General features: G+C 45.0%; 1 protein-coding gene across 1 annotated transcript in view; it reads left to right on the top strand.

The window, feature by feature from the left end:
* LOC8027683 (proclotting enzyme) overlaps positions 1-15581 on the top strand; it is a 47996-nt gene extending 32415 nt beyond the window's left edge. The window contains exons 7-8 of the mRNA XM_040217836.3: positions 7077-7216; positions 15217-15581. Coding sequence (XP_040073770.1) covers positions 7077-7216; positions 15217-15384 — 308 coding nt within the window. The 3' untranslated portion in view covers positions 15385-15581. The remainder of the gene's footprint in view (positions 1-7076; positions 7217-15216) is intronic.
* The last annotated feature ends 5297 nt before the right edge of the window (positions 15582-20878 follow it).

The raw sequence follows: 20878 nt of genomic DNA on the forward strand, positions 1-20878 counted from the left end.
AGCGCTGAAACACTGAATATGGCCCGTTGTATTAGAAATGAAGTTCAGTAGTGTTGACGATTGGGCTAGTTGGTCATTCATATTAGCGGAAAACAAACAGCGCAAGGACAAGGACAGAGTAGAAGGCGGTAGACACAGACAGCGCTGAAACACTGAATATGGCCCGTTGTATTAGAAATGAAGTTCAGTAGTGTTGACGATTGGGCTAGTTGGTCATTCATATTAGCGGAAAACAAACAGCGCAAGGACAAGGACAGAGTAGAAGGCGGTAGACAGATACAGCGCTGAAACACTGAATATGGCCCGTTGTATTAGAAATGAAGTTCAGTAGTGTTGACGATTGGGCTAGTTGGTCATTCATATTAGCGGAAAACAAACAGCGCAAGGACAAGGACAGAGTAGAAGGCGGTAGACACAGACAGCGCTGAAACACTGAATATGGCCCGTTGTATTAGAAATGAAGTTCAGTAGTGTTGACGATTGGGCTAGTTGGTCATTCATATTAGCGGAAAACAAACAGCGCAAGGACAAGGACAGAGTAGAAGGCGGTAGACAGATACAGCGCTGAAACACTGAATATGGCCCGTTGTATTAGAAATGAAGTTCAGTAGTGTTGACGATTGGGCTAGTTGGTCATTCATATTAGCGGAAAACAAACAGCGCAAGGACAAGGACAGAGTAGAAGGCGGTAGACACAGACAGCGCTGAAACACTGAATATGGCCCGTTGTATTAGAAATGAAGTTCAGTAGTGTTGACGATTGGGCTAGTTGGTCATTCATATTAGCGGAAAACAAACAGCGCAAGGACAAGGACAGAGTAGAAGGCGGTAGACAGATACAGCGCTGAAACACTGAATATGGCCCGTTGTATTAGAAATGAAGTTCAGTAGTGTTGACGATTGGGCTAGTTGGTCATTCATATTAGCGGAAAACAAACAGCGCAAGGACAAGGACAGAGTAGAAGGCGGTAGACACAGACAGCGCTGAAACACTGAATATGGCCCGTTGTATTAGAAATGAAGTTCAGTAGTGTTGACGATTGGGCTAGTTGGTCATTCATATTAGCGGAAAACAAACAGCGCAAGGACAAGGACAGAGTAGAAGGCGGTAGACAGATACAGCGCTGAAACACTGAATATGGCCCGTTGTATTAGAAATGAAGTTCAGTAGTGTTGACGATTGGGCTAGTTGGTCATTCATATTAGCGGAAAACAAACAGCGCAAGGACAAGGACAGAGTAGAAGGCGGTAGACACAGACAGCGCTGAAACACTGAATATGGCCCGTTGTATTAGAAATGAAGTTCAGTAGTGTTGACGATTGGGCTAGTTGGTCATTCATATTAGCGGAAAACAAACAGCGCAAGGACAAGGACAGAGTAGAAGGCGGTAGACAGATACAGCGCTGAAACACTGAATATGGCCCGTTGTATTAGAAATGAAGTTCAGTAGTGTTGACGATTGGGCTAGTTGGTCATTCATATTAGCGGAAAACAAACAGCGCAAGGACAAGGACAGAGTAGAAGGCGGTAGACACAGACAGCGCTGAAACACTGAATATGGCCCGTTGTATTAGAAATGAAGTTCAGTAGTGTTGACGATTGGGCTAGTTGGTCATTCATATTAGCGGAAAACAAACAGCGCAAGGACAAGGACAGAGTAGAAGGCGGTAGACACAGACAGCGCTGAAACACTGAATATGGCCCGTTGTATTAGAAATGAAGTTCAGTAGTGTTGACGATTGGGCTAGTTGGTCATTCATATTAGCGGAAAACAAACAGCGCAAGGACAAGGACAGAGTAGAAGGCGGTAGACACAGACAGCGCTGAAACACTGAATATGGCCCGTTGTATTAGAAATGAAGTTCAGTAGTGTTGACGATTGGGCTAGTTGGTCATTCATATTAGCGGAAAACAAACAGCGCAAGGACAAGGACAGAGTAGAAGGCGTTAGGCACACACAGCGCTGTGTGTGTCTACCGCCTTCTACTCTGTCCTTGTCCTTGCGCTGTTTGTTTTCCGCTAATATGAATGACCAACTAGCCCAATCGTCAACACTACTGAACTTCATTTCTAATACAACGGGCCATATTCAGTGTTTCAGCGCTGTCTGTGTCTACCGCCTTCTACTCTGTCCTTGTCCTTGCGCTGTTTGTTTTCCGCTAATATAAAAAAAAAAAGTTAGCCTTCATGTAATGTGAAAAAAGCTACAGCTGAAACGTTATGGGATAAAATATACGGTTTGAAATTGTCTTAAAGGTACGTTTAAGCGCCAATTTTATGCTATACTTAGCCTCTAAATCATTACACGCCGTTTTGTATAGATACATTTCTTGTGGCGAAGACATGTCGGTATATGAAACTACTCTACAGAATTTCTGAGTGCTACAACTATGGATATCATCATAATAGACCGATCTCATTAGCCAGTTTGACTACACCGCCGCTGCCACATAGCATCGAGGAAACTTTAGTTCTTATGCACGTGCGACAACCTCGCTGGAGCTCTGCGCGTGTAGAGCATGAGACGGCACGAGCTTTCGCATGCAAGGCCGTCTGCCTCCTGTGAGCTAAAGTCATTGTGGCGTCACGCATGCGCCGAACGCTTAGTGAGATCGGTCTATTTTGAGCATTAGCGAAACCGTGAAATATGTCTTCTAGTGTAAAAAATACTTCTAGTGTATCAGCATGCTGAAATCATTGTATTTATAAATAGGTATTTTTATCTTTCCGAATAACTTAAGGGATCTGTTTTCCTCACGAGTGTATACCCACGACTCGAAATGTACGTGTTCCCCTCCCCCCCCCCCTTCCTCCCTGCCCTCCCCCCCCCTCCCTCCCCGCGTTCCGGACCACATGCCAAACTTTCAGGACTTACCGTTATGTCGTTCAAATGCTTTGTGTGAATTCAGAAACTTTCAATGGAAAAATTGGGCCCCTTTCTTCTCAGTTTTCATCATTCAGCACCATGTATTCGTCGGGTTTGTCTGCCGTCATTTTACCATTGAAAAGAGCCAGAAATCACTTATAACATTTGAATGAGATAATGATTCATTTTGAAACTATGGCGTCTGGTTCAAACCGCTATCGCCAGATTTGGGAAAAAACGGAGTACTGTAAACGACTTAATTTTTGCGAGAACCTAATTTCCGCGCATTTCGCAAATCGCCTATAATTCGCGAAAAATAGGTCCCGCGAACAATTCAGGTAAAATGTAAGCACATTGGAATCTATATGAAGATCTCACCGCGTCGCGAAAATTAGAACCCGCGAATCATCTCAAAACTTAAGTTTTGACTCACATCGCGAAATATTGAGCCCGCGATCAAGAAGCCATTTACAGCGTTTGACGATGCCTAGTTTATTTTTTAAATTAAAAATCATTTAGGGATGTGCAAATCTTCGAGTTTGGAATTCAGATAAAATAATAATTGACGAAATAATTGCATTCGAACTTCGGACTGCTAGTATTCGAACAAAAAATTTAATTAATCCAATATTAGAACTGCTGGCGAAAATTCAGGTGTATTCAAGAACGCTGTTCATATGAAGAAATAGTCGTCACAGGCCTGTGTTGGATATAGATAAGCCTGCATTCAGCAGCTTTTAGTAACGAACCATTTCGACAAAAAAAGTGAACAATAGCTTGTGTTTTTAAAACGAAACAGCCTTGCCCCAAGCTTCTTGGACGCTCTAATCGAAAACCACATAAGTCGCCCTTTTAAATTTATTTATTTAAGTACTTCAAAAGCATTTTCAACAATTGCATTACATGAGGAGAGAAGGACAAACATTTCTAAAAAAAAAAAATCTGAAGACGACAGTAAAATTGTGAGAGCAAAACATATAGAACAGTCTACGCACGACCGAACAAATCGAAGTAAAATAAACACACACAAATCAGTCATAAGCAAACCTAATCCCAGAGAACCACCACAATCTTGAACAGGAAACTTTCTAATACAAATCATATAATCCCCCAATGAGTAGAAATGAGAGATCGGAAACGTTCAAGGTTGCTCTTGGTGGCAATGAAATTAGGAAGATAATTCCACCAGATGACAGATTTGAGGGGAAAAATTACTATAGAAAACGTCAAAACGTCACTTGATTCAAACGGATAAGTCATATGACTTATCCGTCTGAATCAAGTGACGAATAATAATTGAACGGGCATATGCCCGTTCAATTATTATTCAGCACGCTGCGTACCTTTATCCACACGTGGATGGGTGGTCACATCCATCAGCTATGTCTTAAGTTTGTCGTTTTGGTGGGGTCATTAATATGACTTTTATTCATCTAGATTCTCTTTTATGCGACGTTCTCTTTCTTCTTTTTTGTTTCTCTTTTGTGCGGCGTTTTTGTTTAGTTTCGTGAATAACGCGAATAAAATGTTTGGTATTCGTATTCGCCTTTTTGGTCATAATTCGGTACTATTCGGTTCGAATTCGGTCCCAGTTGAAATTTTACTATTTTCATACCTCTAAATAATAAATTGGAGGGCAGTTTGTCAACGCCGCGTTTAAATGACAAGAGTGTGCAATCACTCAGTTGAAAAACGACTCCTTCCAGTTTTTTTTTCTTTTTTGTGTGCTCATTTCGTTGTTTGGATGATTTTAATATTTTTTACTTGTTTATAGATTAAAAAAAAAGTTTTGTTGGAAGTTTTATCATTCGATATTTCTCGTCATTCACACACTTCTAGGGCGTAATAAAATGCACGCCTGAATGCGTGTTGGAGCGCCGGCTGTCTTGCACGTAGCTCCCTTGCTGGCCACCGACAAGATTTATTGTTTTTTTTTAAGGGTTTCAGGAAGTCTGGAATCGCAGAGAGGTGTGCGGCGAATAAAAAATAAAATTACACTATATACCTAAAAGGCAATAACAAAATGCCATTTTGGCGAGGAACAATAAATTGGCGGATGATAAGTTTTAAACGAGCGATCATCCCAGGTTGTGGTGGTCGTCAAATCCTATTAACATTTCTTTTTCTTTGGGGGGGGGGGGGGGGTATAAACGATTGGAGAATTGTGTTAGTGGTATGTAATGGTAGGCCTACATTTAATCGAGACGAGGTGAAGGGTAAAATGTTCGTGGTAAGAAGTGCTAAACCAGAATGAAGCTAATCTAAAATCTCCTGTTAAAAAGAAAACAGAAGTTTTAAAAAATGTTTGCAAGCTTTTCTGTAGCGCGAGACAAGGCTGAGCAAAAATAGGTTAAATGGGAGTTACAAAAAGTACACAACGTCTTTTCAAAATTTGAAATAAAAACGTAAAACTGGATTGGTTCGTAGTGAGGCGACGTTCATGACTAATACGAGCATTTGTAGTCACCCAAAATGTAAGCAACGCAGGGTTTGGCGGGTCCGTAGCGTCTGATTATCGCTTCATAGTCGATAAGATCGCGGCATTGGATGATAAGAATGCCCAAGAAGGAATAAAAAAGGGAAGAGGCACGAACATTATAGTACACCCTGAGTTTTTTAAGCTGTCATTGAATATTTTATTAACACGCTAATGACGTTGAAAAAACTTTTCCACAATTTCTTAAAGGGATGTCTGCGCGTCTAATGTATGCGCTTTTGGCACTCCCGATTGCACGCGGAGGGCCAACCTGCGCTATCAAAGAGCAGCGTGCTGCAATGACGAGGGCTAAAGTACCTAAAGAGCTCGGGTCTCGCACAGGGACGACAACCATTTGATGTAGCATGCTCATTGCTCCTGCCTAATTTGCATGTTCCAACCACGCAGCGTTTTCTTGGTTCGTTTCGCATTAGACAAAATGACCACCAACAAAACGCTTCGTGGTAGAACCTTCGCCTGCACCGGAAGTGCCAAAGTCGCGGGCATTCCTTAGTGTGTATACATTTGATACGAGTATTTCGAATGTATTTCGATCCCAGATTGAGGCGGTCAGCCTGGCTATGCTGCTTAGGAAACAAACAAACAAGGAGAGACGTTGGCTAGCAATTGGCATGGCTCTAATTGTCTATCAACGTTCCGGCACTATATGTTCGAGTAGTCTGCGCGTGAGCGATCCCAGATGAGTGCACGTATGGTCGACATATTGTTTCTTTGCAATGGAGATACCAGTCTGCGCAGTTCCGAGGCAGATTAAGCTCCTTTTTTATATAACGGGTGTCCCAAATAGCGGCCAGGCTCTTTAAATCAACCGCAAAATTCGGTTTCTTACTATATCGCGCTACGATTTTGTGCAGCGTTGCCCACAGATGGTGCATTTTTTTTTTGTGCAAAATTTGCAAACAGCGAAGCCGCCTGTCTTTAAACACTACGGCGGCGTTTCGCACGGGAAACAAGATATCGTGCAAGCGGTCACGACGCCAACTTCCGCCAACGAACGAGCAGAGAGCCGGCGTCTTTAGCAGACGATCTTTTCGACTCCAAAGCGGCGCGAGCTTTTTTGATATTCGTTGCCAATGCATTATTACCTATCCTTACTAATAAAATGTTGCTGTCCTCTAGGTCGTCCTAGAAGTCGTCCTCAAGGTTGTCCTAGACGTCGTCCTTGAGGTTGTCCTGGAGGTCGTCCTAGACGTCATCCTTAAGGTCGTCCTAGAGGTCGTCCTAGAAGTCGTCTTTGAGATCGTCCTAGACGTCGTCCCTGAGGTCGTCCTAGGCGTCTTCCTCGAGGTCGTCCTAAACGTCGTCCTAGGCGTTGTCCTTGAGGTCATTCTAGACGTCGTTCCTGAGGTCGTCCTCGAAGACGTCCTTCAGGTCGTCCTACACGTCGTCCTCTAGGCGTCGTCCTTGAGGTCGTCCAAAGCTTGTAACAGTAGAAGTCGTCCTTGAAGTCGTCCAAAGATTGTAACAATAGAAGTCGTCCTTTAGGTCGCCCCACCATAGTACAGCTTCGCTGGTCTTCCTTCTTCACCAGAGTGGAGAGGCTGAAAGTTTTTATAGTTTGCGAATATAATTTATTAAAGACCACCAAAAGCGACTGAGATGCATGTTCCTGAGACAAAACTGTATGCACCAGACTAAAACAGCCAAAAACAACTTTTGTTTAGTGTAATGAATGAAACATCGTTGCTTGTTCGTTTGTTCTATTGTTTCAGGAGGCCCTTACAGCGCAATTCTTCAACAAGTGAAGCTCAGAGTCTGGAATAACAGCGAATGCGACACAAAGTTTGTGCAGCCAATAACCAAGGCCTTCCTCTGTGCCGGGCCACTGAAAGAGAAGGGCGACTCCTGCCAGGTGAAGATACTTCATTTTTTAATTCTATTACAAAACACGAAATCACGTGTCCTTCCTCAGAGAACAGTACTGTGAACGATTCCCTCCTCCGAAAATATAGTATACCTACCACAGGGTCGCGATATGGGTCAAAGAGTTGTTTACAAATAAGACTGCGTTTCGATCCCTTCACTGGCAGATCGCAACCTGTTAAGGATACTGTGCTACTACGATGCCCAATAGACCTTTTTCCAGCAAGCTTCTGCGCATTCGAACATTCCCTCTCCTGGCCTTGCTTCCCGATGTCGCCATTTTCGCAGGGCAAAGTTCCGGTCGGCCAATATATTCAGCAAGTATCTCTGAGCGTATTTCGTCTTTTTTGGCCATTCTTGTTTGATTATACGCTAGTACGGGTCATAAAAGGCAGCGAAGATCAATACAACAGCACGATCCAAATCCATTCTGAAGGGCAGAGGCAAGTTGGGCTGCCCTTCACTTGTAGTTCGAAGACAACTCCGCAGACGGCGCATGTTACTAGAAAAAGGTTCATTGAAGTGATGTAGAAGTAGCTGTTTCAATGCTACGAAGCGGATACTGGTCTTAAGTCGTCTCCGTGCAGTCTCCCTGGTGTTTTTGTGCCGTATTCTTTTATACACGTGTGCGTAGGGTTACTTCGTGGTGGCGTGAAGTGGCGCAGTAGCGAGACCATATGGCAGTCTGACTAGAGAGCAGTGCCCGCGGTGCGATGATGAGCCATGGGGCTATTATCCAACGTTGTTAAACCTGGATATTTCACGGAACTGATGCTTACCGTGCTACAATTTCCGCCGACGACGCGACACATGAGTCGGGTATCGTAATGCGAAGCTCTGAGAAGCCGTTCGAGTTGAGCATTGAAATGTTTTTTTTTGGGGGGGAGCCGCTGTACGTCGGTGCGTGCGTGACCACAATTGGCGCTCCATAAGATCCACACATGAGTTCGCGTTTATTTTTTTAAATTTATCTTTATTTACTTAGTGCTACAACAAAATAATATATACGTCATAAGTGACTATCGCGAGGCGCAGAAAACAAAATAAATAAAATAAAGTAAAAGGTGAAATATAAGGTTATTTTCATTTAGGTGTGTGAAATGAGTCTGGGGCTCTGGAATAAAAAAAACACATACAAAAAAACGTGATTCACAGTTTGTTTTGTGCTACAGTTTGTTTCGCCTTGAAGGCTGATCTACAAAATCATTTTCCGGAAGCTAGAAAAATCCTCCTCGCTAATATTTGCCTTTCCTCCTCATCTTTACTGGTATCTTGATAGCGGGGAGACTCCTTCTGTTGATGCACCTTAAGGAAGGTCAAGCCAGGAGCTTATTCAGGCTTATCCAGCTCCAAGTTGCTGCATCAAAAAGAGTCCCCCTGCCGTCAAGTTAAGAAAGGGAGAGGGGGAAATGAAGAGGGTGGCGAGAAGAAGTTTCCTACCTTGCGGAAAAACTTTTTTTAGGTCGGGCTTTTGAAGGGGACATGAGACGATATCAAGTTGGAATGTTCATGACCTTACAAAGGCGTACTGGTCCTAGTCTTGCCCAAGTCTAGTCGCACAGACCCCCCCGATTCAGAAGCTTCTTGGTCGCGATAAAATTGCGAGGATAAAAGGAGGCTAATTCTTTCTGTCTTGCCTTCGCAAAGCTTGATGACGTAATTGTAGGACCGAAACCGCCCGCCTGACGACATTTGAGCGCGGCTCATGAATCGAACATGAGAACTGCGTAAGCACTCGGCTTCGGCTCGTAATAATCAATGCCTCGGCGGACACTCGGATAGTGACTCGTGTCCAACCACTGGCGTAATAAAAATTACCCGACTCTAAAGCCGGGGTCGCGTTGCTTATGCCCGAGTCCCATGAGAGCGACAAACAGAAACAAACGGCAGCGAAAAGTCTCGAACACATGCAGTATGCTCGCGATGGTACCTTTGGCAGGTGTTTAGTCGTTCGGTGCTCGTGAAGTAAGCACGAGTGATTGCAAGCCTGCCAAAGATTCCCTCGCGTGCATGATGCTCATGTTTGAGTATTGGCAACGTGTACGATCGAAATCGTCGCTGTGGTCGGCCTTCCACGATTGGCTGAATGCTCACTATGACGTCAGCAAAGGTTTTCTCATCGACAGAAATAAGGGTAATGTAAGAACATTAATTTTCATGGCGTTGGCAGTGCTTCTTTGAGAGCGCAATGACTTCAAGCTTCCACCCTGCTCATTAAGAACACCATCGAACTTGTTATTCCCAAGGTAATGACGTCACGAGAGGGTACGATAAGAGGGCGCCAAAAGAACATGTCGCCGCTAGTAGCCTGTTTTATTCTACAAAGCCTGTCAAATCGCAAAAGGCTCTGTTATACCCTTCTTACACGGGCACAGTTAACTGCAGTTACGCTAAACCGCAATTAGCGCACAATACTTGCCGACAACATTCTGCGGCGATGCAGTCAGAGCTATGGGCGAACGTACGCTTGAGCATCTTGAGCACCCACCAAAGCAGTGCACGCGCTCTCTTCACTTCTTTTGAAATAGCTTTCCGAGGGTATAGTGCGGCATCTGTGCTGCCACGTAACCGCAGTTAAAGCTGAATTAACCGCGGTTAACTGTGCCCGTGTAACAGGGGTATTATACCCCTGTTACACGGGCACACTTAATCGCGGTTAACTCAGCTTAACTGCTGTTACCCCCTCACCACAGGTACCGCACTATACTCTCGGACAGCTATTCCATAAGAAGTGAAGAGCGCGCGTGCACTGCTTCGATGGATGATCAAAATGCTCAAGCGCACGTTCGCCCATAGCTTTGGGTGCGTAGCCGCAGAATGTTGTCGGCAAATATTGTGCGCTAACTGTGGCTTAGCGTAACTGCAGTTAAGTGTGCCCGTGTAACAGGGCTATTAGAGGCTTTTCGCTGTTTGTTTTTGTTTGTCGCTCTGGTGGGACTCGGGCATTATACCATCACACAAAAGACAGCCTACAAACATATTTGCCCCTGAGTCACCGCGAGATCCATGATTCGAATGTCGAAGGGCAATGAGTTCGAGGAGATACTTCGGCACGCGGCTTCCAAATCACAGATATTGCGGAGACTCGTATTTGGAGACTGTTTCTTGTATAATCATAATGTATGGGCAGTGTAGCCCCGGCATGACAATAGACAGTTTTAGTGGACCGTACGCTATAGCTTTGCGTACGCAAGGATATTGCGGGTCGTGAGTGCGCATGCGCAGAACGCGATAAAAGGGCTAGCGTATTGCGTACGCACGCAACGATGGGGATTTTGCGTTGCTGGCTAGCGGGCCTTGAGGAACGTTCTCGAGAGATCTCGGACCCAACGAGAGCGCCAGTTTCAAGATGGCGGTTGCCACGACTGACGCAGCAAGGGCGACGTGGTGTTTTCGAAGTTCTGTGTTACGTGAAATTGCGTGGTGCTCGGCGATTCTTTCTGCGACCTACCGCGGTCGAATCAGATCGCCGTGCAGCTGAAGGAGTGTACAGTGAAAATGTTCGCCGCTCGGAATGTGCGTCGACGCTGCGATCTGCTCAACGCTAAGCCTATTCGCACAGTTCATCGCCGACGGACGAACGACTCTAAAAGAAATCGCCGAAGTTTTTGCTATGCACTAGACATCAGGGTCATTAATTTCATTCCGCGATAACATTGATAAAAGGTGCCGTTTCCACGGGACGATTGACGGAGGCTCCGTGATCGAATTTGGCTTCGCACTCGTACTCGTAGCCTCTGTACCCCGCAGAAAAGCGCGCTTGACGAGGCAGCTGGGGCTTGGTTTAATTTGAAATAAAATGATTGGACACGTTTTCATTTTTAGTATTTCTTTCCAGGAGCATGGTTGCGCTATAAGCACGCGGAAGCCTACGGCTCTAGCAAATTTAACCAAGATCATGCGCGGTGTTCACTCGAAAACGTAACGCACAACTAAATTCGGTCCGAGCAGGTCATTTTTAGCGTACGCTATACTATTGCGTATTGCGTACGTAAGGTCGAGCAACGCTATACTGAAACTGTCCAATGCCTGGAACTCATCATGCGTTTTCTACTTTGCCGACCCCAGCGCGTGCCTATGGTTAACGTTGGCGGCACTGGATATGCAACCAGGCCACGTGACCGCTTGTTCTGGCTCCGAGTGGAGGGGTTGAACGATGCTCCTATTTCTAGAGTTTTTTTTTGCCGACTGAATTTGCTTAGAAAGAAAAACTAAGGCAAGTTTATTCTGTTATTAAAGTTAGGAAGTGATTTTGAGTAGTATTAGGCGAAAGTAGAAAAATCGTTTCATGGCCCATTTACGTCCAGACGTGACCGACGCTACGAGCTGATGGGGGCTTACTAGACACTATCCAAAGCGCGGAATCATAGTCTTGGTCATGTTTTTGTGCGTGTTCTATAATCAATGAACCAATCGTGAACAAAAAAGGCCCAGTGCCTTGCTTTTTTTGAGGCAACTTGATTGGTCCTATTAACTCATAACGTCGGCTGCGTCTTTACTTAAGCTGAAACTAAGTGTAGCTGGGCAAGGACGTTATCATATAATTGCGGCATTCAAATAGAAGAACTTCCCGTGTCGGTGACACGTATTTACACAATATAAGAATTTTAACGTCAATCGATGGGCGATTGTTTTCTTCTTACTGGTATAGCCGCAAAATGATAACAAACATTGTTTTTGTGGTTTTATTTACCTCCGAGATGAAATATCTTCCCGACTCGTAATGACGCTGAAAAATTTTCTCTCTAAATACGTTGATTGCATGGGTTCTGTTCGCATAATTTAAATGTTAGAAACTATTTTCTTGTTACCAGCCTCTGTTTTTCTATATGAATAATGCGTGCGTTTTCGAACGATAATATTAGTGATAATATTTGCAATTCACATTGGAACCAACATTGTAACGTTCTCTCTTTTAATTTTAACCGATTCTTTTCGAACTTAATAATAATAATAATGTTCTATTATTTTTTAATCACCACAAAATTCACAAATTCTAGGAGGATAAAATGGTAAAAAAAATGGCGACTAGCTCTGGAGGGCACATTAAAGTCTATATTCATAATTAAACTTTTAGTTCTAACAGTACCATGCACTATGTGAGGTAAATGACCTTATCAAGAAAATGAATGTCTCTAACAGCCCTCCTCGTTGATAGCCTTTCAAGGCTAAAGAAAGACAGCAACACATCGTAATTGAAAACCAGTCTCCGACCAGTGTGCTGGTCATAAATAATTTGCATAAAATTTTTCTGCACACGCTCAATCATTTCAACTTGTGTTAAAGATTGTGGATTCCAACTAATTGAACCAAATTCAAGTCCTGAGCGTACAAGGCTACGTAATTGACGCACTACAGAGAGTAGTGAAGTGAAAGAACTTGATAATCGAGTGATCATTCCCAACTTTCTTATCGCTGAACTAAGGATCTTAGAAACGTGCGCAGTAATTGATAGAGTACTATCAATATAGACGCCAAGGTCTTTGACCAGAGATACACGATATATCATAATTACCTCGAGCACATAAGGGTAAAAGAAAACGTCCCGCTTTCTCGATAAAGAAGTCAATGTAATTTTTTCAAGATTTAACAACAAGGCGTTTTCTCTACACCACTCGGAAATTGCACCAATATCAGTTTGCAATAAATTACAATCAGTATAGTCTTTGGCCTTTAAAAAGAGTTTTATGTCTTCAGCAAAAAGAAGGATATTCGAGTGCTTGACGGATGACACCATACCGTTTACAAACAAAGTAAACAACAGTGGTCCCAGGTTCAAACCTTGGGGTACACGAGAATTTGATGTAATACACTTCGAAAAAGGGTTGCCATCACGAACAGTATTACCGCGTAAACTCAAGTAGCTCCCGAACCATTCACTAAGTTTTGGGTACATGCCATGAAAAGACAGTTTGCCAAGGAGACAAGTATGATGTACACGGTCAAAAGCCTTCGACATGTCAAAATATACGGCATCAATTTGGCCTCTGTTTGTGACTATTGGCACACAGAAATCTAGAAAAAAACACATAGGTGTTTCAACGGGCTTTCGCTTTAAAAAAACATGCTGACAATGACTAATTTTTCGACTGAGGTAATTTGAGATGCGGTTATGCATAACCATTTTGAAAGCCTTCGCGAAACCACATAATAAAGAAGCGGGACGATAGTTACTAACTAATGACGGATGACCAGCCTTGAATATGGGCACAACTATAGAAGACTTCCACCAATCAGGGAGAGTACCCTTCATGAGAGATAAGTTTAATATATGTTCCAAAAGGGGAGAAAATATATCAGAACAAGCCTTAGTAATAAAAGTAGGTATACCGTCGATTCCCGCCGACAACTTAGGTTTTAATTTTTTTTATCGCCTCAAGAACTTCTGAGACGTCGACATTAAAATCAGATAAAAAGTATGTTGTTGATGTTGCCTGATGCACCGGCAGTTCTCAAACTAGAATAGCAGTGACTAAAGTAATCGGAGAAACCATTAGCTATGTCAATTGGCGAGGACAAATATGCAGTTGATTCACGTAAGCATAAGTTTTGTGCATTGTCGCGCATTGATAAACCAGATTTGCGTAGCTGTATAACTGTCGTTGTTAAGGACGTCGATACAAATTAAGCAATGCGGAAGTATCTTCAAACGTAATTGAATTACATTTCTAAGCATTTGTACTTTACTCAAGATAATTTACAGTGACATTAACTTGAGTAGTATTTTAAATACTTTATGAAGCAGGTATTCAGTAATTAACTTAAATACTTTTATCGAGTATTTTGGCCAACACTGGTTTCGGGTACATGTAAATGCGAGTCCTGTCAAGTTTTCCGTAAAACTTATGAAAAATAATCCCCTCGGGCCACAGCTGTGGGAGGTTAATCTCTCAAACAAAGAGTAGTCACATTCGAGATGAAAAGACACATAAATGTTAAATTTACGTTGTAGCTGCGTGACGGTTAAGGCCGGTTCTCACATGCAGCGAAGCGCTGATGTAGCACTCCTCACGTGCGGTTTGCTACTTATCGTCTGCCATGAGCAACAGTTTTGGCGGTGCAATACAAAGCTGGTAAACGCTGCCGTCAGCACGCGCTTAGCGCGAGGTGAGCGCTATGCTTGTAGCGCTCCGCTGCATGTGTGAACAGGCCTTTAGAGACCTGCCGCCAAGATGGTGCTGGACAAGATCCATTATGTCATCCGCTGTCGTTCTCGAATGTAGTCTCGAGAGAAACAAGGCATTAGGTTGACGAGGAGCAGACGTCACCTTGAGTGACCAGGCCGTTCCAAGCTTCGGAGATTTGGCTTCTTTCTCACTACCATGGCGAGGCCGTCACCCTCCATCACATCAGGCGTTTCAGGCCAAGAAGCACGTGCAGCCATATGCACATAAGCACTGTGGCTGGCACTTCCTTTCTTAAAAGCAGGTTTCAGGCCGGAGATTACACTTGCTGCTGGTGGATCGGGAACAACCGATGTAATTTTCGAGGATGCCAGTGCCGCTTAATATAAGCTGAGAGGTGGAGACACAGAGGGAAGGCAATCGAGCACCCTCCTGCTCAGCAACGTCAACTCGGAACGCAATTGTCGATTTTCAACCCTTAGGCCATTTACCTCTGTGGTGAGTGCGTCCAACTAGACAGACAAAAATCTGAACAGCCGAAAAACAACGGGGGGATAACGCTTGCCCTCAAGTTGGCCGGCTAACAGCGGTGACGGAGCTGAACCCTACCGAGTGGTTTGGTCGGCATTCATGTCACATCTTGTCGAATTTCGTCGTTGCCGGGTACAGTAAGTTAGTTTGTTATCCAGTCGATTCGAATCATGGCGGCAATAGGTAAAGGACATTGAACAGAGATTGCTGGGGAGAAAAGGTGCTTGTTTTGGGACCTGAAGGAAACAAAAAATAACAAACCGTGCAGTAAGTGTAAAAACAATTGCAAGGACACAAAAGGGACTCAACGAAATATGATTTCTATCACTTGCAGGGCGATTCCGGCGGTCCTCTCATGGTTCAAGACAAGAACACCAAGCAGTGGACGTTGATCGGCATCGTGTCCTGGGGCATCAAGTGCGGAGAACCGGGCATTCCCGGAATTTACACCCGAGTCACCGAATACCTTGATTTCATCTACGAACACGCCGTTTCCAACTGAGATCCCGACGTCCCTCCGAGGTCAACTCAGTCATCAGAGCGAACCGTGACACGTGCCATATTTATAAACGTGTGTTCAAAACGTCGCTCGGCGGCAACGGCAACGTCGTCGTCAGCCGGCAAAACTTTTTTCTGCACATCCTTTACATCCAGGTTTTTTTTTTTTTTTTACTCGACATTAAAATAACTGAAACATAACTTCGCCAAAAGACGGCGTCTGCAAGTGTGATTGATCGATGTTAGCGAAAGCGCCTTGTCCCTCCCTCTCGGATAAAAATGAAAGGTAGCCCGTTTTGTTTCTTGGCTTGTGCTTACGGTTGTTTGAACTTTCACTGGAGTGTTTGCACTTTCGGCGCGTCGTCACGCTAATATTTTGTTCCATTTCGTGGCTGTTTTCACGGCTTGGCTTGGCTCGGCTTAGCTCGGTCGCCTTCCCAAGATTACCCTTTCTCCGCCCCACAGTTGCTGAGACGATTACGACGTGGTGGCCATTGAACTCGTTCCGCGTAATCGATAATAACCAAAGGCCACTCCGAACAAACGAGCGGGGTGCAAAAAGGGCAAACATTTCTAGTGTTTGGTTAACGAACAAACCCGGGGTTCCGTTCAACGACGAGCGGGAAAGATTTCTCATGAGTGCAAATACGGAAATAAGTTCGGCTCCGAAATTGCTTTTGTGTAACGTGGCCTTCGCGCTCCGACGCCTGTCTCCTCAATGCCAAGGGGATTAACGCCCCGGTAAAATCTTCCGCTGAGTACGCTGACCCTGGAGTGGATGCGTCGCTTGTTTTCCCAAATGTTTTTGCGTGCGCGATTCTTTTTTTTTTTTTTTCTGGCGCGAGCAGCATTGCGTGAAAAAGTGAAGAAATATAAAAATGGAGAGCGGGGTATTTGAAAATTAAACTGTTCAGAAAATATAATAGGTGCACGCTACACACGGAGGAGGAGTATTCCTTGAAGGTAGCACCAGTTTATAGCACGTTCTGTGTTGACTAAGCTAATACCTGGAATACTGTACAGGGAAGAAAAAAAAACGTGAAGGATGCTTAAGCTTCGCCTTTAAGAGTGGAACGCAGCAGCGTCATCGTGCCCCGGTCACTTCGCCTTCTCATTCGCCGTGGGAGCATGCCTTGCGTGGCCTAGTCAGCTGTCTGTCTTGCTCGCAACCATAGGGTCGTGGGTTTGGATCACGCCTAAATGTATTCACATTTTTTTCTTTAGGGCAAAGGAAAAACTTTATAAAGTAAAATCATTTAAAATATGCGACGGCGTTTAATTCGTATTACATGTCATGACTTCATGACTTCCATTACCCGCGTGACGTCACGTTTCACGTGAGCGTTGTGGGTTTGAAATTTCTGCGCGAGGTCATGTGGCTGTGACGTCATGATCCTATTGGCCAAACGGGATTTTCTCGTCACGCCACCAACGCGGGCGTTTCTGCCAAACGAGCTCCATGACGCTATCGCTTTGATACACATAATATCGTAAAACGTGTAGCTGTTCTCCCCTGCAGCGATAAACCAACATCGCCTAGAATAATCAAAGCCTGAGCACTACATTTTTGAAGTCGTCACAGCGAGATCGAGCGAAGACACACATTGGATGAGAGACTCCGTCAGTGCTCGGTTGGGCCTTGTTTCCTACCAGCGCGTCGGGGGACACTCAGCGTCGGGCTCGGATCCAGTTGCCGAGTTGGCGCCATTAGAGTCACTAAATGAGCTACACTTAGAGTATCGGCACTCCGTTCCCCGACATGGTTGTGGGCGCCGCCATTTTAATTCGTATGCAGAGCAGACGATCGTCATGATTCAAAAATTCGACTTCCTCAGCATTACATTCGGAGGTAGGAAGGTCATGTAATATTGCTTTGGTCTGTCGCGAACTGTTTAAACATTTGAGGAGGGCGGAAAAGCGTTTATTGTGATTTCACATAAAGCATCAGGTAACTGGCAACCATACTTTGAAGACACAATATGGCCAAGTGCCGCTACTCTGAAGCGTAGCTTATTTAGTGGCACTAGGCGCAATCATAAACCGCGATGAGCTTCCATGGAGGAAGGGTGGCGCGTTCGGAGGTCTTTATTATTCTAGACGGTGTTGGATAAACAGTGGCCCGACACTCTGGTGCGTTTCAGTCGTTCACACACTTAGCCGGGAGTTGGATTGAGTCAATGAGACTCTGATGGTTGCTTCCACGCACGAGCAGATGCTTTTCAGTCTCACCTTGCCTGTGCTCATGATTTTTTTTTAATTCAATAAAAAGCGCCGTCCGTATTTGAACGTCAAGCGTGCAACGGCTATGAACGAAAGTAATATCAAAATATAAATGTGCCTCGATCACTTCGATAAATCAGGGGAGCATAGAGCGTGTCGTGCGAGCATTATCCGTACGTTATGATTTGTTCTGCTTGGTTAAGGGGTATTCACACGAGGGAGAAATCCCGGGGATTTTTCCGCCGTGTGAATACCCCTACGGGGAGTTTTTTTGTGGTTTTGGGTGCACGCGCTGCGCACACGGCGCAGGTTTGTGTTCTACAGGTTTTTCAGATCTATCGAGACAATCTTTCATTTATTCAGGACCGGAGTATGTCACGAGCATTCTTTAACGACAATTTTTATATAACGTCTATTTCTTTTGTGAGTGCGCGTAGGCCCTTCAATTCGTAGTGTATCTAGATCGCGAGGAACCCCGTGTGGTAACTGAACTAATCGCAATGGGACTAGTTGCACCGTGCCCTATACGCTAGGTATTAAATGTTATCTGAAATTATAACATAAAACATTCTCTGCTCAGCCCCTTGGTACGTTATGTTTCACTCCGTGATGTCGTGAGTCCACGTGGGAAGGTATACGCTTCGGTATTCGAGAGCCAGCCACACGTGCCGATGGTAGAACGGATTAAGTATGCTGGACCGAATACTACACGCCACTGACAGTCGCATGCGGACTAATTAAGTCTGGTCAAAGTATAATTCACCGTCGACAGTCGAACTAAATATGATGACCTAAGTATGAATCGTCGCCGATGCTCGGCTACTGGTTAAGTATGCTTAAAGGGAAGCTACGGAGCTTCTTGAAAAAAATGAGTTAGAAGTGGATTCTAGTGGATTTTTACCCCGTGAACCCGAATATCCAAACCATTTGCTGCGCAAGTATTGTTAAACGCGAGAAAAACGCAAAAGACAGTCGTTGTCCGTGACGTCATCGACGGATCTTTAGGCTGCCCAAGGCTAGGGAGGCGGGGCTTCAGCCCTATTTTGAAATTGCTCGTATGGCTCTCCGGCGCGTCGCATTGAAATATAATTGTGATATCTGTTATTCTAAAGGCCAAATGAACGCAATTCAAGCGTTTTTTCTCAAAAGTAGAAGTGCCCCATCTTCCCTTTAAAGATGGCCATAAAAGGAATTTTGGGATGGGATAAATTAGTTTAAATTAGGACTTTACTAATTTGATATCGTTTAATTGGCCAAAAGAAAGAGGGTAGAAAGTCAAAAGCCAGCTTTTCGGTACGAACATTTGAAGACATAGCGGACTATTTTGTACCATCTTTCCTTCGAAAGCTGTCCACCTTTTCACTACGATACATCCGCGGTTCTTAAAGCACGTCAGCGGTGCCAACCTGACGCCATTCGAGCCTAGCTCACGCATTGGACACGAGAACTGCGTCACTCGGACGTATGCGCTCATCAACAATCAATCCGTCGACGAATATTCGGATTCGCGTTCGTGGCCAATGAGTGCCCTGACGGAACTTATCGTCACTGGGGAGTGACAAGCTCTATGGTGTGCATAAAAAGCACGGTGGAAGCTAAGAGTCATCGCACCGGTGCCGAAGAATGTCACGACGACGTGATTTCACAATTCGCATTTGAATTGAGGATTAAAGCTAAGGAAGAAGAAGAAAGAAAATCGTTTCAGACCCGCTGCCGACAGTCGTCTGCAGACTAAAGCGGGTTTCACATGCAGCGATTTTGGCCCCAGAGCGGCGCGATTTCTGCCGTCGCGGCGCTCGTGCCGCAGAATTGCTGGTGCTGGCAAGAGCGCCGCGACGGCAGAAATCGCGCCGCTCTAGGGCCAAAACCGCTGCATGTGAACTAGGCTTTAAGGCCTGTTCACACATGAAGCGGAGCGCTACAAGCAGAGCACTGACCTCGCGCTAAGCGCGTGCTGACGGGAGCGTTTACCAGCTTTGTATTGCACCGTCAAAACTGTTGCTCATGGAAGACGCTAAGTAGCTGACGACACGTGAGCAGGGCTGCATCAGCGCTTCGCTGCATGTGAGAACCGGCCTTAAGTATGCTGTATTAACTATGACTGGTCTCCGACGGTCGGCTGCAGGCTAAGGATGCTGGATCAAGTATGACTCGCTGCTGGCAGTCATCTGCGGATTAATTATGCTGAACTAACCACGACTCATCGCTGGTGGTGGGCTGCAGGCAAAGTATGCTGCACTGAGTATGACTAGCCGCCGACAGGTCGCTTGCGGATAATTAACGCTGGACTAAGTATTATTCACTCCTGACAGTCGCCTGCGGACTAAATAACGGTGGACTAAGTATGCCTCGTTTCCGGCGGTCGGCTGGAGACTAAGTATGCTGGACTAAGTATTACTCACAAACGACGGTCGCCTGCATGCGGACTAAGTTTGCTGAACTAAGTTTGTCTCCCAGCCAGCTGACTGTCGCCTGTGAACTAAGTATGCTAGACTAAGTTTTATTCACCAATGACGGTCGTCTGCGGACTAAATATGCCGTACTAAGTATGACTCGTCGCAAATGGTCGGCTGCTGGCTAAGTATGACTCATCGCCGACGGTCGGTGTTTTGCGAACTATGTTGGATTGAGTAAGATTTGGCGTCGACAGTTACCTGCGAAGGATTTAACGCTGGGCTATGTATTATTTGCTGCCGACAGTTGTCTGCGGACTAAGTATGTTGAACTAAGTATGATTCGTCGCCAATGGTCGGCTGCTGGCTACATACTATGACTCGGTAGTGACGGTTGGTTGCTGGCTAACTATGCTGAATTGAGTATGGCTCGGTGCCGACAGTCACCTGCGGACTAATTAACGCTGGACTAAGTATGATTTGCTGCAGACAGTCGTCTGCGAAACAAGTATGCTGGACTAAGTATGACTTGTCGCCAATGGTTGGTAGCTGGCTAACTATGACTCCTTGGTGACGGTCAGTTGCTGGCTAACTATGCTGGATTGAGTATGGCTCGGCGCCAACAGTCAATTGCGGAATAATTAACGCTGGACTAAGTATGATTCGCTGCCGACAGTCTTCTGCGGAATAAGTATGCTGGACTAACTATGACTCGTCGCCGAGGCGCCATGACAGAACAGCACACGACAAAACAGCACGCGACAGAACAGCACGGTCGAAACAGCACGCGTCAAAACAGTACAGCGTCAAAACAGCACTGCGACAAAACCGCACGGCGTCAAAACTGCACAGCGACCAAAGCGCGCAGCGTCAAAAGGGCACAGT

This window comes from Ixodes scapularis, unplaced genomic scaffold (assembly GCF_016920785.2).
Source record: "Ixodes scapularis isolate PalLabHiFi unplaced genomic scaffold, ASM1692078v2 PGA_scaffold0__279_contigs__length_252992795, whole genome shotgun sequence".
Lineage (NCBI taxonomy): Eukaryota > Metazoa > Arthropoda > Arachnida > Ixodida > Ixodidae > Ixodes > Ixodes scapularis.